Source organism: Sinohyriopsis cumingii, chromosome 4 (assembly GCF_028554795.1).
Source record: "Sinohyriopsis cumingii isolate HCF-2022 chromosome 4, ASM2855479v2, whole genome shotgun sequence".
Lineage (NCBI taxonomy): Eukaryota > Metazoa > Mollusca > Bivalvia > Unionida > Unionidae > Sinohyriopsis > Sinohyriopsis cumingii.
In genome coordinates, this window is record NC_142964.1 from 48894434 (window position 1) to 48922383 (window position 27950).

Below are 27950 nucleotides of genomic sequence, written 5' to 3' on the forward strand. Positions count from 1 at the left end.
ACTAATTAGTACATTGTGACCTGATTTAACAACTCAGGAAGTAGGCTTGTGGATCCAACACATGCTCTCTTTTGAGCTTTTACAAAAATATAACCAGGTACATAGATACATCTATGGTTCAAAATAGGAAGATTGAATACTAGTAGAGCAAATACAGAGAAAGAAAGAAACAGACAGACAGACAGATTAACAGACAGACGTACCTATGACTCTCCTGCCATACTGTGAGGTGTGGAACAAGGACTGATCCCAATACCTAGAGGAGGATGGAAGTTCCGGATTCTCACTCCCCACAACTTGAAGTACTTCAGCAAAAAGAAAAGAAAGAGTTAAATCCCTGTTATCGCTATTAAGGCAGCAGAGTCTTGTGGTTGATATGGGATCAGAAAGATAATAGTTTGACTCCAGCTGTGTTATTTTCTTAGTGATTCTTCTAACAATTAACCTTCTCTGCTTTGGTTGAAGATATGCTGCTAATATAGTAGGGTACTAGCTACAAAGGGTTGATGTCCTTGTTTGAAGGTTATGCTATGCTGTGACATGTACAGTGAAGTGCTTTGCCCCATAACACACCACGCTAGCCAATGGTGGAAATTGAAACCACACCCTTCTGTCCACAACTCCAATGTCTTGAACATTAAGCCAATGTAGTTCTTGTCACAAGGGATAGGAGATTGTTGGAGTTAACCTTTGATGCACTGTGTCCCATCCTTGGGATTTTCAAAATGGCAGCCATATGGACATCTGAACGTCATTGTTTTCATTTTGAGCTTGAATGTGTGTGCAAAGTTACATGACAATCCTCCTAGTATTTTAGCGATAACAAACTTGTGCTAACAGATGGATGGACAGACAATGGGCAAAACACCAACCCATAAACTTTTCTAGTCTATGACTAGTACAGCTCAAATTTAAAGGGGTTCACTATTCCACATTATATCATCACTGGCAGAAAATGTATTTAGTCCATTATACATTTCATGTTACCAAAAGAATTGAGCTGAATGCTGTCTCACCTGCTTCAATATGACACAAGCCACAAACCTTGCAAGTATCAAGAAATGTTTGTCACTGTGAGCTACTTTTGTCCATAGTGAGAATAAATTATCCCTCAAGATATATGCACCCATCAACTCAGATGTGTACATGATGAAAAATCAAGAAAAATGTTACAAATATGTATCCTCAAAATCTGTGTATAGCAAATGGCACATCTCCACTGCTAGTCTAATCAATCTACCAAATATAACAGAGAAAATGTTTTGAAAATCTAGCATGAAAACGAAGTGCAGATAATTAAAAGCGAAGGTTCATACTGGGACCATTAGTTTAATACGTGTACCAAGTTTACTATAGTTATCTTTGATGGTTTTGATGTCATGCTCCAGATAAAGTGGATCGATCGATTCTTGAACAGACATCTTCAATGGTTTTTGAGTTCTGACTTGGAAATGAGAGTGTGATTAATTGACAGATGATGAATATAATAAATGGACACAAACAAAAAAAAAACTATACTGAAACTGAAAAATTCTGCAAAGCAAATGGCATATCTGAAATACTAGTCCAATATGTCTACCAAGCTTCAAAGATATATCTTCAATGATTTTGGAGGTCAACGCCATGATAAAATAAAAATGCTATCTTTTATGTAGCCACCTAACACTATTGGTCTAGGGATATAAACTACAGAACCAACCTATGTATAATGGTACAGGTACTCCCCGAGATATGTAAACTGCAACATATGTAAACTCACAGGTATGTAATGAACCATAAAGATGCAACACTGTGTTTTGATCTTCGTATTGAGAGCACCTGCAGCATATAGTTCCGCTACTCCTCTTGTTTACATGTATAAATCAATTTCTGTTACATTTTTCATAATCTTAACGATTTTTATTGCGTTTTGTTAATGTTACCCTTCACCATAATGTCAAAGCCTAGTAAAACTCAGCTTACGTAAAAACCCAGGAATGTAACATTTACATATCTCAGGAGTACTTGCATATTATACGCTGTATTTAAATGAATGAATGTCGCTGACTGGCTGCAAATTACTTGAAAAACTAACATGTTTCTAAAGAATTCTGTATGCAGATAAACCATATGCATTAGTTGTTGTTATTATGGTTTTAACACCATTCTTAAGCACATTATAGGCTATTTTTAGGGACCGCTCATGTGGCCTAAGTGGTTAGAGCATCTGCCTCAGATGCAGGAGGTCACAAGTTCAAACCTCAGCTGAGTCATACCAAAGACTTGTAAAAATAGTGCTCGTACCTGCCCTGAAGCATGATGCTCCAGTGTCAGACATCGTGCAATGCTATTACCAAAATGTCCCCAACAAACTGTCATAAATTCAGGACATACATGTTTTATTAACAATTCTCTGCTTTCAAAATTGGAACCACAATTATTCAAGACTATGGATGAAATGTATAGTTCTTATACAAAAGTTTGTGTCAAAATAATGCATATCTCCCTATTCTGTCAAACTGAGTACATCTACCCAAATAAACCCAGATCACTGACTCCCTACCTAGTGGTCTAAGGACAATGCTCCTATATGTTGTCTCCCTAACAAGTGGTCTTAGGACAACTCTTCTGTTGTCTCCCTAACTAGTGGTTTAAGGACAACACTTCTCAATGTTGTCTCCTTAACTAGTAGTGTAAAGATAACACTCCTCTATGTAGTCTCCCTAATTAGTGGTGTAAAGATAACACTCCTCTATGTAGTCTCCCTAATTAGTGGTCTAAGGACAACACTCCTCTATGTTGCCTCCCTAATTAGTGGTCTAAGGACAGCAATCCTCTTCATTGTCTCCCTAATTAGTGGTGTAAAGACATCACTCTTATGTAGTCTCCCTAATTAGTGGTCTAAGGACAACACTCCTCTATGTTGTCTATCTAACTAGTGGTGAAAAGACTACACTCCTGTTTTCTCCCTAATTAGTGGTCTAAGGACAACAATTCTCTATGTTGTCTCCCTAATTAGTGGTCTAAGAACAACACTCCTCTACATAGCCTCTGTAACTAGTGGTGTAAAGACAACACTGCTCTATGTTATCTCTCTAATTAGTGGTTTAAGGACAACAATCCTCTATGTTGTCTCCCTAATTAGTGGTCTAAGGACAACAATCCTCTATGTTGTCTCCCTAATTAGTGGTGTAAAGACAACACTCCTCTATGTAGTCTCCCTAATTAGTGGTCTAACAACAACAATCCTCTATGTTGTCTCACTAATTAATGATGTAAAGACAACAGTAGTCCATAGCTGCCAACCCTCCAGGCTCGCAACTAGTGAAAATAGGGATACAAATTAGTGAATTCTGATATGAATTCGTGAAGTGATGTTCAAGTCCAGGAATATTTGTTGGAACAAATGTTTAGCAAAGTCTCCAGATGATAAAGGTAGATTGTGTTCAACAAGAAAACTCACAAGCAATGCTTCAGCATTGGTAGCTTGCAAGTCTTCCATCGATGGCTTAAAATATTCCAGGGCTGAAATCTGTTGTGAGTTCTTAATTTTCCCAACCAATATGTGCTTTTTGCTACCAATAAGTCCTACAATAACAGCCTTGTATAGAGTGTTCCAATGTCGTTGACACTGGAACGAGTAATCAAGGTTTCAGGAATATCTCATACATTTGTCAGCATATATCGACACTGATTCACTAATTTATGTGTAATTCACATACTTACTGTGCTGTCTTTATCCTGGCAGAATGAAAATATGACACTAGCAAATGGGTGCATTTTCATGTTCTGCTGACATACATTTGAATTTCTTGCAATGTGACGGTAGTCGAGGTATGCTGAAGTATGCTTATGCAGGTTCATGTGGCGGATATATTTCTTGAATGAAACGAAACACTGCTTACGTTCTAATAGGCATAATATATTTTTATTTGTTTTGTTAAGAATAATATTTCAACTTAACCCGATTTCAGCATTCCCAGCTTTCATCACTTTCCAGCCAACAGAAATGTAGGGCAACGAAACTTGAAAACAGGTCCATTTCTTTTGTGAGAATTTGAATTTATTAAAGCAAAGACATCAGGGTAAGTAAAGTCTGAAAAAAACATTATAACTTTACTTTGTAGGAAAGTGTCGTTATTGGTTGCCAGTTGTGTGTGATATTTCTGAAAATTTGACTTTCGTTATAATGTTAGTTGACATCAAAACACGCTACACAGCACAACGTCGTTATTTAGGCAACAAGAGCCATCACCCTCCAGAATAAAAATATACGTGTTAATAAACAAATCTCACTGGTTCTGTGGATCTGCTATTAGCAGCTTTCACTGTGTATCAAAGTATACATATTCAATTAAGCAGCACTTTGGATAAATTTGGAGTCGGCAACCTTAGATTTACCTTCAGTTTCATCTGCATCCTTGTCATCTAGAAGCAGTTGCATGAGTCTCTGAGTATGAGATCTCTGTCTATTCAATGAGGTGAGACGGAGTTCTACAGCCAACGTTTTCAGCAGCCATGACTGATGGTTGGTGACATTATGACCTAAAAATACCCAATTAACAAGTTAAGAGCTATACATGTAGATTGAAAATTTATGACTAAAACATATTTTATATATATAGGAAATTTCTGGTATCATCCATCCTGCAAACATAGATATATATTTGCAGTACAAACTAATTTCTGCAACTTTCCCTATAAACATTTTTGTTGTACACCTTGTCAGCAAACTTAAATGCATCACTAAAGTTTCAGTGACCCTTGATAATCTTTCTACACTCAACTAATCTCAAAAACAACAAAAGAAAGGATTAAATATTTTGTTATACTTCATTTGAATGTCATTCTAATCATTGGTGTCATTCTGATGTTTCAAAACTCAGTTCAGCACATACCAAAAACATGTAAAAACAAAGAAAGAAAAAAACAAAACTGTGAATGAACCAAGCATACTCTGGAAATCAACTATTTACGTTGGCAAGAAAAGACATCAGAAGCAGAATGATCCAAATTCAGGTGTGAAGTTACAGAAGCTAGTAACGTCATTAAATGACACCCACCTACCCCCACAGAGGAGTGGCCAGTGTACAACAAAATTAATGACTTATCCTAATTGTGATATTTGTGAGGTTTACTATGTATCAAAAACTCACCGATTTCTGCTGAATCAAATGGGAGATGTTGTATCTGCCTGAACAGAAAGTCATGTGAAGTTCTAAGATAGCGAAGTGTGGGTGATGATGCTTCCTTGTTGGCGGCAAGGTGATAAATCAGCTGGTAACACAGTTCTGCCAAAACAGGGGTCTCTCGAAGACAATTTGGGCCAGAACCTGATCCTGCGCCCCGATTTAGCAAGGTTAGGATTGCATGAAGGCATGTTTTGGGTGAGTTCAAGACACCTGAATATAATGAGTAAATTGTAGCCGGAATATGCAATGTGTTAATTATCTGGACAGGAACAACCTAACATATTTTACAAGCCCAATATTTTGTGTAAATTGTCATTCTCCAATGCTGCAAGACAAAGGATATATATATATTTTCAGCCCTTAGTCATGTTGGAAGTATGGGTCTGATTTTACAGACTATCAAAAGAAATGATCAAATTAGGATTTGAAGCAAAGTATTGTTTGAATGTGACAAGTTTTCCTGTCTTTAATAATCAGTTTCACATATAAATGAACACTGTAAACATATCAAGACAAAATGTAATGTACATAAGGATATTTTCTGTCTTCCACAACACAAAATAATTATATTATACTAAATGATATCATTCCAAACAAAAGTGAAAGTGTTTTTTTTTTTTTAATACATGTCCATAAAATTGTGCTGATAAGTGATAACTGTGCACATTATTACAGATGTAAAACAAAAGCAAAATAAAGAACAATACAAGTATTTTCCTGAAACCGAGCAGTTCTGTAAAGTTGAATGTGAAATCAAACGGACCAATCTATGACCTGATAAGTCATATATAATCAATATTCAACGATACGTCTAACAAGAGCTAATTTGAAATACAGAACCCATTGGCCTTACCTGCATCTTGTAGTGTTGTCTTGCTGACTGGTTTCCGGATTTCAAAGCCAAGCAAAAAGTGAGCCAGATTTGGAGCTGATTGCTCCAAGGAGTAAAGGAGAAGTTTCAGCAAATGTTGTCTGGTCAAATTCCTTATCTGACTTGGCATCAGATCTTCATCTTAAAAAGTGAGAAAATAAATACTATACAAATGCTTATAAGTTGAGTCCAATTGCAAACAACATAGACCCTGATCTGCCAACATATAAAGAACTAGAAGATGAGGGTTTATATTAATTGTTCTACTGATTACTCCTAACAAACCGCGTAGACCCAGATATGCCAGTGCATTATGGACCTGGTAGATATGTGCAAGTATAGAGCAGATCAATTTTTGTCAAATACATATGTACATACTGTAGATATCAATTACAGAAAGTTTTAAAACTGGATAAAGCCATCAAAAATGATTTCTTATATATGGCACAGAAATCCAATTTGATCATTTACATATGCACATAAACATGCATACCAAGCCTCATTTTCTTATGTAAAGTAGTTTCTGCATAATTATGCTGACAAGGATTCACTCCAAAAACAAATACAAAAGTCAGAAAAACCTATAAAAATATAATTCAAATGGCAATAAAATCTAATAAGGCTGTCTTCATACTAATGGAAACATGGCAAATGAATATCTATTATTTTGTTCAAGTACTTTGCTAATAAGACTGGTGCTCAAAAAAGTCAAAAATATAAAGAAACAAAACTTTCTTGAAAATACAAGAGTTCTGTAATTGGCACATTATATGACTGCTCCATATTTAACAGTCCTCTATTTAGGCACTAGATGGGTGTGGTTGACCCTGGAGATTACTGACCAGTGGGTCTCAAAGACCTCTACCTTCAGTCAAAAGATGTGGCATTGAATAAAATTTAATCTGCAGAAACCATTTTTTTCTAATGAGACTTACCCTGACCCTGACCATGACCTATGACCTTTAGATCAACAATACAAAGCTATTGTTATCACTCCATGTGCAAGCCATCCAAAGTCTGAAGTCAGGTAGAGACGGGACATAAAATGACATAGTTGTGACTCCCATCTCTCATTAAATGGGAAATAAAATGACATGTTTGTGTGTGTGTGTGATTTGGATTTTTAACTTAGCTTTAACAATTTTTCAGTCATATCGCTACAATGTCTGCAGTGTGGCAGTTTATAGTGATGTCTAGGATTAAGGCATCAAGCCAGACATTTCGCATGATGTCCCACCCAGTCACGTGATCCTGACACCAGGCTGACCAGTCCTAACACTAACCTCTTAATGCTGAGCACCAAGCAAGCGTGGCAGCTGTTAGTACCATTTTTGTAAGTCTTTGGCATGACTCAGCTGGGAATCGAACCCACGACCTCCCGCATCCAAGGCAGATGCTCTAACCACTAGACCACCGGAGTGGTTGACATGGTTGTGACTTCCATCTCTCATTAAATGGGACATAAAACGATATGGTTGTGACTTCCGTCTCTCATTAAATGGGACATAAAATGACATGGTTGTGACTTCCATCTCTCATTAAATGGGACATAAAATGACATGGTTGTGGCTTCCGTCTTTCTTTAAATAATGAAAAAGAAAATTTCTTATACAATTTTATTAATCACAGTAAGAAATTCATCAAAAATTAAACAGTACCTTTGTAAATCTTTAGTGAATTAGTTGCGGTTGCAAAACACCCACATGATCTTAATAACTGTATCATACTAAAAAAGATTCACTCAACAGCATAAAGTTTCCTTTGTGTATTTCAAAAGGATTCTATAATCTTCAACCTATGCCAATTGTATGAACTTTTAAATCTCATTTTGCCCTCCTAATACAAACCAATAGTGAATTTACTTTTTCAAATACTTTTCTATGTAATGATCCTTACATGCCAATAGATATACAACTATAAGTAGCACAAGAAAAAATGAACACAAACCAACCTACCATTTTATGTCATTTTGCTTTTTTGCTTTTTTGGGGGTGGGGTGGGGGTGTTTTTTTTTAATTGCTTGACCAAGCTAAGTGTCATGTATATTTAATTATTTGTTTGTTAGCTTTAAAATTATTTTATTTCATTACATGCTATTGTAATGTAACATTGTATAATGGACTTGACCTTGTCCAAAACTGAGTTCATTTCTGCTTGACCCGATTGACTTTTTTTACTTTTTTTGTATTTCATTTTATGTCAACAACTAATATATAGCTGAATTGTTTTCTCTATGAGTGGGCTTAATGTCAGAATCATTATTAACAGAAGAGGTAAATATGTTGATCTGGGTCAAAGTTTTGGAGTTTCCAATGTGAATTTTACAGGTTATGGTTTTGATTTTCTAAACATCAGGCTCATTATAGAAGGTTATTTTCCAATTAGATAACGTTTTTTTTTTATAGAAAATGCTAATTGTGACCCGAGTTCAAGTAAAAACATTATATAATCTTGTAATTGTGAGGACTTGGTCAGTCATGCTTTAACATCTAGCACTTTCAAGTTGTATTATGTTGTGACCAGTTTGGGCTGAATATTATTTTCTTCAAATTACTGAATTCAAGTGATTATTTTCTCTCAAAATACAAAAGTGCTCTGATAAAATTCTTGGATAAAGACATTAACTGCAATTTATACTGATATCAAACCTGGAATTATATTGCTGTGATTCAAGAAAAGACTGTTGACACATCAGCACTCCATAAGCTATAACAGACATGTCATCACCTTCAGCTTTGGATCACTTCAAGACAAGTACTGTATTTTATTCAGGACTTTAAATTATTTAGACTTGTGTCTGTAATTATTGGATAATTTTGGGATTTAATTCGCTATACCGTAAGTTTCTTTTTCTTCTCATTTTTCACTTTGTTTTCTAGGGAAATAAATTATTATTTAAATTTTACAAAGCTTGTTGTCCTTTAATCTTTTCTGTTACTTATTTTAAGAGCATAGACTAGTAACACTATGCAAAAATCTCAGTTTTTTAAACACTAAATACTCCAGTATCTTTGTCTTGGTTGTAATGCTCTTCACTATTTGTAACTTTGAAAAACTAACTTTAACATAACATTGTAAAACTGATGCTAATGCCACTCTTTTGATGCTGGCCAAGTGATAACCGACCACTTTTAAGTCTAACTGAATACCATATATACACCAAGATCTGCCGTCACATAATGCTGTCTATGCAGTTTGTTAGAAGTAATCAGCAGACCAAACAACATAGACCCTGATCTGCAGGCACATTATTTAAGAGAAGATCAGGGTCTATGTTGTTTGTTGTAGGACTGGACTTACAATAAATTAGTATATATGGTTTGTCTATCGCTCTTTTGATTATGGAGAGATGATACCTGCTGTATATTCCCTAATTAATGGCCCCTCCCCATTTTTAAGAACAGAAATTTAAAAGATGCAGTACAAGGCCTGTGCTTTTCAATTTCAGATCCATGATTGTAACAAAATGATGCAGCAGTCTCAGTTGATCACAATGTTACAATGTATATATTGATGTAAAAATTACTAAAGTTACAGGCACACATATAGTGTTCAACATGAGAGCTAGCTGGCAAGTTAAAAGACTTACCAGTCCTACTTCAACCGGCTGCTGAGTGGGAAAATGTGTTGATCGTCTTATAATTTTAACTGTGCTGATATTTACAATGGCTGAATTCAGTGGCAGAAAGACCCCCAGATGTATATGTGGTCATTATAAGAGTACATCAAAAGAACTTAAGCTTTCATTATTGTACTCTAATAAATGCCCTAATTTGGAAACTACAACACCCCTGGGGATGTTAATTAGGGAATTTACATTATGTCTTACCCTGCTTAATCTGGCTTTGCCATACCTCCACTAGTAAGACAGCACAAATATGGAGTAAAATTAACTGAATACAGATTATATTTAACTTCCAGTGACTGAATGGGAATATGGTCCCAACTATTATAAATGGTCTTATCACAATCTCACCAGTCAACATTATGTGATAAAGATGCAAAGGCATATCCAAGGGTGATCTTTTGTACATAAATATCATTAGTTTGACCTCACATCTAGAAAAGAATCATCCTGCATGTACCCAAATGGCTCAACTATAGATTACTGTGTAAATGTTCTATCATAAAAAATTGCTCCAAACAAGGACATACTTAAATACCACATTTTCTGTGTTTGTTTGTTTACAGACACCAAAATTTATTTTGGCCAAAATAATATTTTCATGCCTATTAATTTTTGGGCATTGTTTTATATTTTTTTTTATTTGCACACTGATGTTTCCAGACACATTTGTGTGTGTGTGTTTGATTTGCAAGGTAGCTTTAAAAAAAATTCTGTCATATCGCTACAATGTATGCATTGTGACAGTTTATAGTGATGTCTAGCACTGAGGTATCATGCCACACTCATTTAGCATGATGTCCTACCCAGTCACATGATCTTGACACCAGGCTGACCACTCCTAACACTAACTTCTTAATGCTGAGCGCCAAGTGAAGCAGTTGCTAGTACTATTTTAAAAAAAAGTTTTTAGTATAACTCGGCCTGGGTTTGAACCGATGACCTCCCGAAACTGAGGCGAACGCTATAACCACTAGTTCAAGAATTATAAAACAAGATGTACTAATACCACTTTCTGACCTCACATCTAGAAAAGAATTATCCTGCATGTACCCAAATGGCTTAACTATAGATTACTGTGTAAATGTTCTATCACTATAGATTACTGTATGACTTGCTAATCAGAAATAGCCATGACAAGATCTAAATTGTCTAAAAGTGGGAAAACCCTGATCATTAACTCACCGACAATGACGTAAGTAACATTTGTTGAAAACTACATAACTCGCATGCAGATACAAAAATCTAAAACCATAACATCATTATAAAAATATACCACACTGTAATAAAAGAAAAAAACCCGTAAAGTATAAGCTGATATCACTAAATGTTTTGCTCCATTGTGGATAATACTAACATCTCCACCTGGTTAAATTTTAAGGAATATTAGTCTTGATGTATATTAACACCTAAAACAAAAACAAAAAAAACAAGCACAAAACATATTATTTTGTGTATTTGATATACTTCTATGATCTAAAAATATTGAAATGTAATTTAGTTTGCTATTAGTCTTGTACAAATTTCAGTACTGGATCGCACAAACTAGGATTGGTTCAATAGTTCATATGTAAGTGGATGCAGTGTTTGTATTATCCAAAATGGTGGTGTGCAACAACAAAAAAACTGAGACAAGACTTCCATTTTCAATAGAGGGGGACATATTCTACTGTTTATAAGATGGAGATTTTTTTTATCTACAGGTGAGTAATATCGTTTTAAACATGTATTATTTGTGATGTCAGTGTCGCCTATTAATGAATAGTAAATTGTGCTTTTCCCAAGTTATTGCATAACCTGAATGTTTTGGACAATTTACATGTAAACTTATCATAACTATTTCTGATGATAAAGTCATTCCTCCACTTTCCAAAAGTGGTTTTAGTCTGTCCCTCTTGTCCAATCATGGCAGAACTACAACTGTGTCTAAAGCAATCAGTGTATAAAATTACAATACATGAAAATTATTTTCTTTCATTTGCTTGCAAACACTTTAATAGAAAGGGAAATAATTGCCATTCCAAATCATGAAGAAAATATGGTACTGTGAATTTATTTATTTTTATGGGTGTCAATTTTCATTATTTTGTAATAAAAACATTTGTCACTACTTAAAAATTCATGGACTAACACAGTCCAATTGTTTCCACTGAAGGGCTGACAGTCTTTTTGTTTCCAATGAAGGACTGACAAAGTCAAATTGTTTTCACTGAAGGACTGACACAGGAATGACGAAGTTCTATTGTTTCAAATGAAGGATTGAAATTACCATGAAATCCATGAAAATGGTATCCTATGAAAAACAGATAATTACCCCTCTTCAATGATGTGATGTCCAAGTTCATTTCTACTGTTTCTACATCATCTTGTTCCAGACATTCCACAAACCCATGAAGCAAATCAACTTTTGTTGCCTGTCAATGTAAATGATGAAAAATGCGTTCATGTTCCACATGTAGATATGATTCATTCAATGACAATTTAAATGTAGTGCCTACTTATCACTGATGTGCTTGAATTTTGTGAATTTGATCCTATGATACTTTTGCTGCATTTTTATTGTGTGCTGCTCCCTCTTCCACATTATTATCATCATTATTATTACATAATAACTTTTTAAAATCAAATTATCAGGTGTTCTAGATCTGTGTGATGCAGAATGGTTTTCATGAAACTTTATGATATTCTGAATTCCTGGTTATACAGAATGGTTTACATGATATATTACTGTACTCTGCAATCCTGACTAAGCAGAATAGTTTTCATGATACTTTATGATATGCTGAATTCCTGGCTATATAGAATGGTTTACATGATAACAATAATAATAATAATAATGAGGACTTTGTATAGCGCCTAATCTTTAGAAGCTCTAAGCGCTTTACAACTTTAGACAACACCTATAAGGCAAGAAACATAATAATATTATTACAAAAACAAACAACATGAAATTAGAAAAACATTAAAAAAATGAAATTAAAAACATGCTGAGAATATTTCAGGCAGGAAACCTTATTAGGTTTTAAGTTTGTTCTTGCTGTCAAAATAAGTGAGTTTTGAGCCCTCTTGAATGTGATCACTGTGTCTTTGTGTCTAAGTTCAGTGGGCAATTCATTCCACATTGCTGGGCCCTGGTATGCAAAAGAACGCTGTCCATATGACTTTGTTTTCATACTTGGAATAAGGAGTATACAATTGTCAGAAGAGGAGCGTAAGTATCTTGCTGGTGTGTATACATGGGTGAGGTCAGATAAGTATGTTGGACTAGAGTCCGACAGTGAAACGTAGCACAGAGAACAAATTCTGTGTTTGATTCTGGATTGAATGGATAGCCAGTGTAGGGTACAGAGCAGTGGGGAGGTGTGCTCTGATTGTGGTACTCTAAGTATGATCCGAGCAGCTGTGTTTTGAACTTTTTGAAGTTTCTGGAGTAGATATTGAGATGAACCAGACAGAACTGAGTTACAATAGTCCAGTCTTTAAAGTACTAATGAACACACAAGTGTTTTAGTGGCATCAACTGAAAGATATTTGTGAATTGAGCTGATGCGTCTCAGCTCAAGATATGCAGCCTTGCATATGTTCATGACATGTTGGTGCAATGTGAGAGTACTGTCCAGAGTAACACCTAGGTTTCATACTGATTGTGTGAATTTAATGTTGGCATTGCTGATATTTATTGTTTTAGGTAAAGGATGTGAATGAGAAAGTCTTTGTGTTGTGATCAGAATGGCCTCAGTTTTATCATCATTCATCTGCAGCTTGTTACAAGTCATCCATGATTTCACATCAGAAATGCACCTCTCTACACCTTGGATGGTAGCATCAACTTCAGTTGGGTGGCTAGATTTGTATATTTGCGTGTCATCAGCGTACAATTGATGAGACACTGGATGATAATGTATGACACTTGAGAGCGACTGAGTGTACAGAATGAAGAGAACAGGTCCAAGAACGGACCCCTGTGGAACACCACAACATAGATCAACTGGATTGGAGTGTATTCCATTTGCAGATACAATTTGTGTCCTGTTGACCAAGTAGGACTTGAACCACAGTAAGGCTGTATCATGAATGCCAAATACATGCTGGAGACGGTGAAGTAATATATCATGGTCTATTGTGTCAAATGCTGAAGACAAATCAAGGAGGGTGAGGACTGTAATCTTTCCGCTATCCAATGCAGAGAGAATGTCATTAACTACTTTTAGAAGAATAGTTTCAGTACTGTGGCAAGGGCAACAGATTGTACATTGCTAAAAAGACTGTTTGAATTTAGATGAGATACAAGCTGAGATAGAACAACCTTTTCTAAGATTTTTGAAATGAATAGGAGATTAGAAACTGGGCGGTAGTTCTTTATATCATTATGGTCTAGTGTTGGTTTCTTCAGCAGAGGCTTTACAATGGCAGTTTTGAAAAATGATGGGAATTCCCCAGATGAGAGAGAGGTATTAATAACATCAGTTAGTGAAGGCAATACTGGATCTAAGCACTCAAGCAGCAGTGATGTTGGAATTGGATCAAGTTCACATGACTTTGGTGCACTCTTCATCACGATTGTATGCACGAAATCTATAGAGACAGGTTGAAATGCTGTTAATGGTTGTCGCTCAAATTCTGTATCCCAACTGTATGGTGACGACGAGTCAACTGAAATTGTGGTGTCAACATGAAACTTTACCATACCTTGCATTCCTGGCTATACAGAATGGTTTTCATGATACTTTACGATATGCTAAATTCCTGGTTATACAGAATGGTTTTCATGACACTTTACCATAAACTGAATTCCTGGCTATATAGTTTGGTTTTCATGATACTTTACGATATGCTAAATTCTTGGCTATACAAAATGGTTTTCATAATACTTTACGATATGCTGAATTCCTGGCTATACAAAATGGTTTTCATGATACTTTACGATATGCTGAATTCCTGGTTATACAGAATGGTTTTCATGACACTTTACCATAAACTGAATTCCTGGCTATATAGTTTGGTTTTCATGATACTTTACGATATGCTAAATTCTTGGCTATACAAAATGGTTTTCATGATACTTTACGATATGCTGAATTCCTGGCTATACAAAATGGTTTTCATGATACTTTACGACATGCTGAATTCCTGGCTATACAGAATGGTTTTCATGATACTTTACGATATGCTGAATTCCTGGCTATACAGAATGGTTTTCATGACACTTTACCATAAACTGAATTCCTGGTTATACAGAATGGTTTTCATGATACTTTACCATACACTGAATTCCTGGCTATACAGAATGGTTTTCATGATACTTTACGATATGCTAAATTCTTGGCTATACAAAATGGTTTTCATGATACTTTACGATATGCTGAATTCCTGGCTATACAAAATGGTTTTCATGACACTTTACCATAAACTAAACTCCTGGCTATATAGAATGGTTTTCATGCTACTTTACCATACACTGAATTCCTGGCTATACAGAATGGTTTTCATGCTACTTTACCATACACTGAATTCCTGGTTATACAGAATGGTTTTCATGACACTTTACCATAAACTGAATTCCTGGTTATACAGAATGGTTTTCATGACACTTTACCATAAACTGAATTCCTGGCTATATAGTTTGGTTTTCATGATACTTTACCATAAACTGAATTCCTGGCTATACAGAATGGTTTTCATGATACTTTACGATATGCTGAATTCCTGGCTATACAGAATGGTTTTCATGATACTTTACCATACACTGAATTCCTGGCTATACAGAATGGTTTTCATGATACTTTACCATAAACTGAATTCCTGGCTATACAGAATGGTTTTCATGATACTTTACGACATGCTGAATTCCTGGCTATACAAAATGGTTTTCATGATACTTTACCATACACTGAATTCCTGGTTATACAGAATGGTTTTCATGATACTTTACCATAAACTGAATTCCTGGCTATACAGAATGGTTTTCATGATACTTTACCATAAATTGAATTCTTGGCTATATATAATGGTTTTTGTGATACTTTACTGTACCCAGCAATCCTGGTTATACAGAATGGTTTACATGATATATTACTGTACCCTGCAGTCCTGACTATACAGAATGGTTTTCATGATACTTTACCATACCTTGCATTCCTGGCAATAGCGTTCTTTTTTCTCATTATTTTCCATATCTTATCCATAGGTTCACCTGATCATATTACAGCAAGTCTGTCTAAGCTTAGTCAAAACATCGTTCTCACTCATTTTTCTGAAGTAACTATCTTTACTTAACTGATAGAAAAAATGTCACCAGGTTTATTCATGTATTAAATAAGATGTACGGCCTTAATTTATGCACACAATTAAAATTTTCTATATTACTTTTTGCAGGTTAAATTTTTGCTATTGTTTAAAAGATGGTGACTTTTTAAAACAAACACTCATTACCTAAAACAATTTTTTAAAGTTCTGTTCCTGCTCCTAAACCTAGTCACCCCAGAGGTGAGATTGTCAAACAGTTTTACATATATCTTGGTAGAGAGTGTTTAAATATTAACACTGACTTGAAAACATTAAAATGAAAAAAGGAGTTAGGTTAAGAAAAAGGTGATTTAAGCTAAACCAACAGAATTAGACATGATTAAACACAGCTAAAAAACCAGATTCAAAGTCCAATACATATGTGAGATAGTGCATGGAAACAAAGACATAGTTTAAAAAACACACTTAAGTTGAATATATATCAGACAATATGTGGAAACAAAATCATCATTAACAAAAACAGATTTAAAGTCCAACCTGTTGAACACTGACACAGAATGCTGACAATCAAGGGACATAACTCTGTTGATGAATGGCAAAGAATGCTGACAATCAAGGGACATAAATCTGTTGAATTATAAAGAATACTGACAATCAAACCCATAAGGTCTCATCAATATCTAGCAGCATACCAAATTTGGTTGAAATTCAAAAATAAAGAAATAATTACTTAATTATTTACAAAAAGGGTCAGATAAAAAACAGGAAAATTAAATCAGAATATTCCTACCTGATTTTCAGTGAACAGGTTGACCATAACTCTTTGTACAGATGCCGACTTGCAGACCAGGTACAAGATTCTCACAGCTGATAAAGCTTGGTCTGGTAATGTACTGTTGAACATGACATATCTGAAATTTAAGGTATACACCTAAACACTGGTTTTTCACGGGTTATAAATTGATAAGGATAACATAATCTATCATACACATTAGCATGGGATAGGGAAACCACCCACCATAAGGGTCAGAATCAGTATGCAGAAATAAGACTTTGCTAAATTCCAGCCAATAAAAAATTCTAAGATTTCCCTATCCCAACACCAATGATGTTGTTCTAGGGTTTAACGCCATTTTTCAGCACAAGATAGGCTATACATGGCGGCCAGTATAACTGGTGGAGGAAGAACCCTGGAAAACCCAGGGAAGAACCACGGATCCACGAGAAGCTACTGGCAGGCTTTCCCACGTACCCATGCCAGCCGAGCCTTGGACTCGAACCCACGCAGACAGAGGTGAGATGGCAGTGATCCAGAACTGCAAGCACTTTAGACCACTTGACCACTCGGGGCCACCAACACCAATGCAAACAATGGATAATTTTTCTCTCACTTCTAACCAGGAAAGAATGCAGGAGAAATGATGGCAGATCACCTTTTTAGATGTCCGTTTATCGTGAAGAATTTATGTCCAAAGAAATAACACAGTAAGTTCCGATAAACAAGGATTACTTTTAAGCAATTTGACTTCAATAAGGATTACTGTTAACAAGCTGTCAATTTGACTTCAATAAAGATTACTGTTAACAAGCTGTTAATTTGACTTCAATAAGGATTAATGGACATGTGGACAACACCAGTGGCCTATTGTTTACAATGTCCACTTTGGATGTGGGTGGTCACGGGTTCGAACCCCAGCCTAGAGTCATACCAAAGACTTATAAAAATGGTACTAACAGCTGCTTCATTAGGCACTCAGCATTACAAGGTTAGTGTTAGGACTGGTCGGCCTGGTTACATTATCCTTTATAATATGCAATGAAAACAGAAAGTGGAGATTAACTGTTTTTCTGGAACATAATGCTCTGCCAAAGCAATCTAACTGAGTTGGGATGGAGCCAAATTTCTGCTGTATGTGTGCTGTGTTCATGAAATACACTGTATTCCTTGCATAATTGTAAACCACTCCAGCTGAAAGTTGCAGTTACCTACTTTTCTTATAATCTTACCCTCAATTGTGGTGGATGTTCAAACAAGTGTTCTGCTGAACCTAGTGTCTCACCTGCATAAAGGCACTGAAGTATCACCTATGTCTCTAACTTACAAAAATGTTAAAACAAAACTTTGACACTTTTGGTTGGATGGTTTGGTGCTTGACAGCACATCAACAAAAATGCGTTATGTAGTGCAGGGGCAATTGAAGTAAAGTGCCTTGCCCAAGGACACAGCATGGTAGCGGACCTAGGCTGGTCTAATGGCAGGATTCAAGCCTGTACCATTTCAGTCATGAGACTGGCACACTAACCACTGCGGCTGCCCCTTTGACACTGCTGATACTCAGCTGTTGCTATTGCCACTAGAAAAGAAGCTCTATCATGTAATATATGGACTCTGATTAATGTATAATATCTGCTACGGGCCGTTTTTAATGCAATATTACTTTAAATTACTTCAGTAGATAACTCTAATAATGCTAATGCCACCATTACTACTGTAACTGGTAAAGTGATACAACAATCTACCCGCTAATATTGGAGTCACAGTAGACTCGGAGCCTCCAATGACTTTCCACGCAAAAATGTTTCATCCAATGGTTTATCATATACAGATGCCAAAGTGTACTTACTTGGCAATATTGACAAGGTTGTCAGCCTTCATTGAGCGGGGGTTTATTCCCAGCAGCATCTTATCCATGGATGTGACCATGATGCTATATCCTGTGTTCCGTATCATATTAACAAACTGATCTTCCTTTTGCAGGGCACACTCTATCATCTGCAGACACAGTAGACAAGCTCTTTCCAGTGATGACTGACCTAAATAAAATTTAAGAATCATTTTAGAAACAAGCCACAAAAAAGAATTTTGCATCTTTGTCCCATGTCCTGAGACAGTTATGTCCAGTGGTGGTCAATGCTGATCTTCTCAGGATTACAAACTATAATTTACATATGTTATAAAATAAATTAATTAATTCATGAGAAGTTTAATTTGGGGTTTATAAAACATTATGGAATTAAAATTCAGTAATACATCAGATATAAATAATGTTGCTGTACAGATGAATATGAGAACAAATCAAATGTGATACTCTAAGTCAACTCAACATGCAAGTCATTGACTGAGACCATAATGTCATTACTATTTTTAGCTTGAGCATTAACCACTATATCAGTATATAATTTCATTAGTAGCAAATAATTATAAGTACGTTCATATACATGGCATGGTTAGAATTCACGTACCTGGCATGTGACTGTACAACTCCAACAACTTTATTCCATCATCCAGTATTTTCAAAATCTGCAAGTACAGCAAACAGTTTAAACTTTTTCCTTAGCATACATGCCAACTCCAAAAAAGATGTAAGCATAATCTGAGCATTACATATTACTAGTAACTAATACTAGTACACCTACTTCAATGAGGCTATGACATCATAGCTAATATATTAATATATTATATGCCATAATTACAGTACACTGCATGAAATATTTTTACTACTAATTATGCTTGACTAGATCTGCAGGTCAAAATACTTGGCAAAACAGGCAAACACCATGTGGATTTGAACCAGAATACAAACACAAAATGTACTGACAAATTATCTATAAGCACTGACTTTAACTAGTCTACAAGTCTAACTTTTGTCGAATGATCATGAAGTCCACAAATTCTGTATTGCATCACTCTCACATTCTTTACAAATAGGTTGTTGTTGTTGTTGTTGTGGGGTTTAACGCCATTTTTCAGCACACGATTGGCTATTCATAGGTAAAATGGTGTCGATTTGTCCTTTTTTTGAATGGATATGTTTTGAAGTTTAAAAAGAGCCATATGCTTTTCATCCACCAGTCAAACTGTAAAAGCCCATTTTGCTTAATATCTATCGCCATTTTTTCTAAAAGTACAGACTGGTCCGCTAACTAACTTGGTTATCAGTATAATGACTCCGCGAGGCAAAGTTTCAAATTAAAGAAACCCATCTGTTTTCTTGGAAATGGGTCATATACAGTAGCTATAAATAGAAAATTAGGAAAGTTCATGTAGATCAATGATGGACAAATTAGTCTTAGGCTATTCTTAATGAAGCATTTTCGTTTTCAAATATTCTCAAATTTTTATGGCAAATAAAATGAAAGAGATGATAATATAAATGAAACAAAACTTTTATTGCTGTAGTATTATTGTTTTTTTTTTAATGCACCAGAAAAGTGTAATCATAAACAGGTGAGCATAAGACTTAAATTGGTTAAAAGAAAGTAATAATTACAGCAAAAGCGTAATGGTTGGCATATATGCCTTAAGCTAATGACTCAGTTACCTCCCTTGATATGTGATGATAAAATAGGCCAATTGCCTGAACCTGTTTGTCTGACACTGAACTTTGTTATCCAAACATGCATCATATTCTAAAAACAAAACAAATATAAATTTTGCTGATATTACTCCCATAGGCAGAAGAAAAAAAATGGTTTACAATTTTTATATTTAATCTATAAAATTGCATTAACTATGGCAGCATAATATACACAGGACTTGTCCAATGATAATTGCAACACATTCAAATGATGAATAACCTCTGATTTTATAAGTAAAGAAAGTGCAAGAGTACAAGATGTACGTGCCACTTACTTGACTGAAAAGCTCTGTGTCTCGAAGCATGTATACCATAAGAATGTGACCTGGTGGTTTGTTTATGGGCATCGTCCCAACTCCCTGCAACTCTACAACCTGTTCAACAAAGTCTTCTGGCACAATCTCATGATTCTGAAGCAGTTTCTTCATGATCTGCAGTGCACTGACTGCCACTTCCCACTGAAAAAATGGCAGACATTGTTGAATGCATGAGGAAAATCAAGACTTTATGATTTGTTACATTTTGGTGCATTTTACTGCATTCCAATATTGTTCATTTATACACACCTATCACTCATCAAAATACGTCCAGAAAGTTTTGTAACAAATGTATAACAAAAAAGTTATTTTGTTAAACATAATTCAAAAATTTAACAATCTTGTCACTGAACATCTTGCATAAAATGGTTATTTCAGATTTGTCAACTAAAAGTTTTTACATGTCCATGGACAGAGTAGATATTATTTACTGTGTATACATACATACATACATACATACATACATACATACATACATACATACATACACACACACATATATATGCACTCAATTATAAGTTGAGTTAAAATGCAAACTGCAGACACAGATCTGTCACTGCATAATGTGCATTTTGCTTGGAGTAATCAGCTGAACAAACAAAACAGATCCTGATCTGTTGATATATTATGCATTAGCAGACCAGGGTCTTTGCTGCTTGCAGTTTGACTCAACTTAAATGCACATAGATATGGTACCTAATTCAGTTGTTGTTGTTGTAGGGTTTAATGCCATTTTTCAGCACAAGATAGGCTATACATGGCAGCCAGTATAAGTGGTGGAGGAAGAACCCTGGAAAACCCAGGGACTAACCACCAACCCACGAGAAGCTACTGGCAGGCTTTCTCATGTACCCATGTTAGATGAGCCTGAGACCAAACCCATGCAGACAGTGGTGAGATGGCAGTGATCTGGAGCGCTTTAGACCACTCGGCCCCCACTCGGGGCCCTTCCTAAATCAGTAAAGTCTTGTAAAGTCGTTTAACAATTTACCTGTATAATTGCTCACAGATCATCCAACCACAAACTATGTCAACCCAGATCTGCCATTACATAATGCACTGGCAGAACTGGGTCTAAGCATAGTATTCAGCAGAACAAACAACAAAAACCCTAATCTGACAGTGCACTATGTGATAGGAGATCAGGTCTATGTTGACTTGTGAGCATGTAGCTGAAGACTAGATGTGCTCACCTTTTCACCTGCATTTTTATATGCCCTTGAACCAAACTTAAGAAAAACATCATCTCTGATAAACTCCAGATATGGGTCAAATCCTGGGGCTCTGACCCCTGCCCCAAGAGCTGCTGGAATTGGAATGTCAGTCAGTGTGTCAATCAGTTCCAGGAAGGCTCGTGTTATCACATACTCCTCACTTCTGGATTCTATCTCATCTAGTTCCGCCTATCCAAAATAAAATAGAAAATGACACACTTTTCTTAATAGAAATGTGGTTACCTTTCTGATTAAATGCAAATAACGAGGAACACACAATGTATTTTGCATTTCTTTCTGGAATCAGGTGTGATGTATATTTTATTTGCATTGTTTTCTTTCATTATATGCAATGTATTATATAAACTTGTATTTTCTAACTGACCTTGTCCAAAACGAAATTGTCTACCTAACTGGAATCAATAATATTTCTTTATTTGGTAAGTAACTAATACATAGCTAATATTTTCTCCATGAGTGTGGGTCTAATATCTGGATCATTATCAACAGAATTAAACATATTTTCTTGGTCTGAGTCAACAACATTGCAGTTACCATGTTCTTCATTATAATTTTAGTAACAGAATCTTCTAGAATAGAAGTTTCCATTAGGTAACATTTTATTATAGAGAAATCTACTTGTGACCTTGGTCAAGCAGTGGGCTTTATAATCAAGATCAAGTAATGGGCTTTATAATCTAGGTCAAGTAGTGGGCTTTATAATCTTGTGTATCTAGAAATTATTAATTCATGCTGTAAGATCTAGAAACAGAATCAGTCTTATTGATGTGTTCATTATTTCGTTTGGGCTGGAATTTATTTATTCAAATTATTTATCCACTGGAAATACAAAGTGCTCATGTATAATAATAATATCCTTGGACAGAGCCATTAACTTGGAATTATAGCAAATTCAAACAAGAACTTCTTGGATTTTATTATTGTGATTTATCAAAAGACACACATTATTACAATTCAAACCAGTGGTACATAAGTACATTACAGACTGCAGGCCACTACAGGCACATCAACACTTTCAGCATCGGAAAATATTTGGAAAACAATTCAAGTTTATTCAGAACTTTTTCATTGGGACATTTATTAGAAATTCTAGGTTTATTTGTGATTTAATTTGCAATAGAGGAAGTTCTTTTTACATTTTCAATTTGCATTCTAGAAGAATAAATTATTTGTCAAATTTTACAAATTGTTTTGGTTTTTACTCTTTTCCATTTCTTATTACGAGACCAAATAGTCCTAATATAGTACATGTAATTTCTGTGTGATTTAAATGGACAGGCTGCAGATGCAAACACAAAAGAACTTGAGAATACTATATAACTAAATAACAAACATTCTGCAGAACATATGTTCTGACCTGAATCTATGCATTGATGTATCCCTCCACCCCATATCTGACATGCATGTATTGTATTTTAACATAACACCTATGCCTCACTATGCTTATGAAACTGAAACCAAAAAAACTATGCCCAGCCTACTGCAAAGAATCTAGCATAAGAAGAGAAAAGTAAGTTAATGTTAAAAAATTACAGGCATTCAAATTTTCAACGTACCTTTACAGAACTACTTTCAATTTACACCATATAACCAATAATGTACAATTAAATGCTAACATATCATTGCATACATGTGTATTTACCTTAATTCCTCCTTTCTGTTGACCTGATGTTGGAACTGTGACCAAAATCTGTAAATATAAAGCTACTATTGATTTTCTATGTATTTTTTCATTTGCATCAACATGTTGGTGAGAACGAGGTCTACTCAAAACTACAAAATGTTTATACACAAATATAATACAGACCTGAATTCTAACTTTTTTATGATACAATTTAATTCTGTAAAACTAATAACAGAGCCGTAAATACTTGTTTTACTCTCAGTAACAAATCTTTTCTTGGCAAGTTGTACATAGCTGCTACAACATTCTAAAGAAAATAAAGAGGGTCTCAAACTATTAAGATCTATGCAACTTAACACCAGAGGAAATGAAATCGCAAACCACTGAAAATTCCACACTACTAAATGCATGTTTAAATCCCTCTTCCATACTCCACTAACACCAGACAGCGAGAAAGGATCCAAAATCCATCATACACTTATGATATATCTTCATTACATGACTGCATATACAAAAATCAGTCAGAAAATATCTGTAATTGAAATTTTAGAAAATGTGACTTTTGACACCTCCAGGGACACCAGAGATGGGAGCCAAGGATGACTCCCCTTCTTGCAGATGTTTATCTCAAAGGCAACATAACTACTGTTATGTATATTTAATTTTTATTTTTGTTACTTATTTTCCTCCATTATTATGAATTACGTTTAATTGTATTTTGGACATGACCTTGTCCACAATCAAGTTCACTGTGTTCCTAATGAGAGACACTAATGCTGTTTTTATTATGTAAACAAAAAAAAACATAGTTAATATTCCTCTTGGAGTGTGGGTTAAATATTCAGATCATTATCAACATATTTATTTGGGTCTGGGTCTAGGAATTTGAATTCCCGCATAAAAGTACCTAGCCTACCTAATGTTTACCACATCCTTATAATAATTTTAGTAACAGATTTTATCTTGTAAACAACTTGGAATGTTCTATAATGTTAATTGTAGAAAATGTTAATTGTGACCTAGGTCAAGTAGAGGACTTTACAATCTTGTTTATCTAGAAATTACTCAGTCTTCCTTAACACCTTGTAGCAGAAACAATCTCACTGTTGTATTCAGTATTTGATTTGGGTGAATATATTTATTAAACTTATTTTTTCACTGGAAATAAAAACTTCTCTTAAATAATATTATTGGACATAAACATTAATTTGGAATTATAGTGAATTCAGAGAAGGACATCTTAGATTATATTGTTGTGATTAATTGAAAGACTTAGTACATCATCACACTTCAGGCTAATGGTATGTCAGTACTTTCCAAACTATGGGCAAACTGACACCTTCAGCAAGGATCGTATCTCAAACACCACTGGAATTTAATTAGAACTTTATTTATTAGGACTGGTGATAGAACTTTTTGGACTATTTTGGATTTAATTCATAATACCGTAAATTCTTTTTAAATATTTCACTTTGCATTCAAGGAAATAAATTATTTGTTGAATTCTATGAACTTGTTGGTTTTCACTCTTTCTACTACTTAGATTAAGACCATATAGTCATCATAAAGTTTTATGAATTTTCACCAACAATTTAGAAGATACAGTTACTGACAAACAGATGGACAGATAGAAAAAATACCCCCTACACCTTTTTGAAAAGCATAGCATTAACAACAGTCTTCAAGGCAAACCAAAATACAAACTTTGAAGAGTAATACAGTTTTGAGAAGAAAAAAAATCATTTGTACACCTTGCAAATCAAATCTTATTGAGTGCTACAGTATTAAATCAGCCATTCTATGCAATTTACAAACAAAAAAGTGCATTGGAAAAATGGGAGAATAAACCCTTGAATTACATTTAGACCTGTTCAACATTTTCTACATTCCTAAAGCTGTATGCTATTCATTATGAACCTCCTGTAGAAAAACAGGATGTACTGAATTTATGGTTCATGTGAAGTGAATTCACAAACCTGGTGATGTTATTTATAGATACACACAGAAAGAAATATTAAAACCTTGTGGTCTCAGATAGAGTTCCCAAATATAAATAGGGTCTAAATTTATTATATGATTCAATACATGGCCAGCATTTTAACAATTCATGAAACTTTAAAATATAAATACAACAGAACAATCCTCTATTTCTTTTAATGAGAATACTTCAGTAGTCTTTGTTCTAAACATTTATGGTATCAATACAAACAGTCTTGTGGGGCACAAAATATTCTGTCTTGCACCATAAAGCAATAAAATACAGTCAATTCTATGGATTGTAGTAACATATACACTGCTGAATCCAATATGAAGAACTGTTCATGCAACATGCTTTGAATGAAATTTTTATAGCATGACAAAACCAGCAAGCTCCAAAGAGAAAAGGCAGAGAATATTCTTCCTTTAAATCCCAGCCATTATCTCATATTAACTAGATAAAGTAGTTCTATTTTTTAATGGAACAGACTGACATATTAATTAAATGACATAATCCAATTACAATGCTGAATGTATATGTCATTTTGATATATCTGCAATAGGTATTGTGAAGTCAGAAGTAATTTAGCATACACTAAAATGATGAGGGTCTTGCATAGTTAAAAGCAATATAGCAACCATTAGAAAGATGAGTAATGCATTGGGCCTTGTGTAGTCAAAAGTAATTTAGCATATACTAGAAAGATTATAAATGCCAAGGTAAAAAAAATAAAACTGTCCTAATAAAATTAAAAACTTACACTATAATAAAATTTCAATATATCTGCAATCATTAAAATGAATAAGCAAAACTAAAACCACAGCTGGACAAAATCATGAAATTAACTTTCACAAAAATATCTGCATAAACAATTTATAAGAGAATAGCAATGTATACCTGTGAGGCTTCAAGTGTTTGCCACAGGTTGGAGGCAATTTCTGGGGTCTTTGCCAGAGCAGCTAACATCCTGAGCAGTTCAGCCTTCATGGGAGCAGGGACACTGCATGTCACCAGGCCAAACAATACCACTATTGCTGACCACTGTTGATTCTCACATAGGGCTATGCGACAACTCTCACTCTGTTTTAATTAGAACCAGCAGTAACAGTCCATTAATTACTTCTGTAACATGCATTATCCTACAGTTTGTTCCACACAACATCGCAAATGATATCTGCATCTGTTTCTCATTAAATTTTCAAGTCAGTGTCTCAAAATGTAGCTAAAATTCCAGAATTTGTTCATGCATAAATAATGTAAACCTAATTCATACTGAATTACAGTGCAACACCATTCATTTCATACATGCTGAAAACGACTGGTCTGTGTACACGTAATCTGCCATGTTCATTCCGAGTTCTGGATAAGTCTTATTTTGATACTGCAAACAAATCCAAGGGAGATGACTACAGTAAGGCCAAATCGGAAAGCCGATCAACCCTTTAATAAACAAATTGACTCTTCCAAAGGTTATGGCCACATAAAAAATGTGATGTAAACAGACCACCCCGTTTTAGTATGCACTCAATGAACTGTGTTATTTGTTTTATTTTAACCCTTAAAAGGATGAATTATAAAGCGTTTATATTGTTCCAATGCTCACATAGCAGTTAGGTATCATCCAATAGCTGTAATTTCCACTCAATACTCAATGTTAGATAGGTAGAAATGAGAAAAAGCAGAAGTATTTTCAGCAACAATTAATACTGAAAATGAAAGAAAAATATTTAAAAAAAACTATATATGAAAATTAAAGTTATTACTTATTCCAATTATTCAAGTATACATCTGAATCCTCCTGAAAGCACATTTCATTTTATTATTAGCCAAAAGAATAAGAAGCCAGTAATAGACTAGAACTATTTTTGATGAGGCACTATTATTATTGAAATGTTATGCATATACACTATTACAACAGAGTATTTAAGCTCAAACTTCACTGATTTTATGATAAAGCCACTGTACCAACATAGTGTCAATGAAATCTCATGGTACACAAATGTTTGTCAGGTAAATAATCCTGAAATTGCTGAATTAGACAAGTCCGTCTGATCTTTCACATGAGATGCAATTATCCATTCAGAGTGAATTAACAATGCTGCATGGTTCACTAATAGATTGCGCTGACTGTCACCAGTAACATCTTGATGGCCTGCATGACCTATTTAGCATACCAGTTGTGGTCTTAATTCTTCTTTGTACTCTTAGTCGATTCCACTGTCTTTGTACTCTTAGTCGATTCCACTGTCTTTCAATTTAGCTAGCATATTTGGTGACATTGGTTACCTTGAATGTTCAACACTTAGATGAAAGCACAGTGCAAGTGATTAATCCTGACATCTGTTTTATTGGTGCTCATTGAGGTGGTAGTATTGTTTTAATATTGTTGCATGTGTTAGTTTCCACTGTTGTTATTAACTCAGATGAAAACACAGTGCAAGTATTGTACCAGTCAGGTTTACTTTGTGCTTACACATGTAGTGATATTGTTTTAAACATTCCAGTGACCACCATTTGCACTGGCA

General features: G+C 34.8%; 1 protein-coding gene across 2 annotated transcripts in view; it reads right to left on the reverse strand.

The window, feature by feature from the left end:
• LOC149801132 (nuclear pore complex protein Nup205-like) overlaps nt 1-27950 on the reverse strand; it is a 137819-nt gene that overhangs the window by 56057 nt on the left and 53812 nt on the right. For both annotated transcript variants that reach the window (XM_089955156.1, XM_089955157.1), the window contains exons 14-25: nt 26323-26505; nt 23466-23513; nt 21782-21991; nt 20547-20729; nt 19157-19214; nt 18538-18727; nt 16704-16824; nt 11982-12081; nt 6025-6183; nt 5136-5381; nt 4381-4524; nt 204-305 (exon numbers count right to left, since the gene is read on the reverse strand). In XM_089955156.1, the coding sequence (XP_089811282.1) occupies nt 204-305; nt 4381-4524; nt 5136-5381; nt 6025-6183; nt 11982-12081; nt 16704-16824; nt 18538-18727; nt 19157-19214; nt 20547-20729; nt 21782-21991; nt 23466-23513; nt 26323-26505 (1744 nt within the window). The remainder of the gene's footprint in view (nt 1-203; nt 306-4380; nt 4525-5135; nt 5382-6024; nt 6184-11981; nt 12082-16703; nt 16825-18537; nt 18728-19156; nt 19215-20546; nt 20730-21781; nt 21992-23465; nt 23514-26322; nt 26506-27950) is intronic.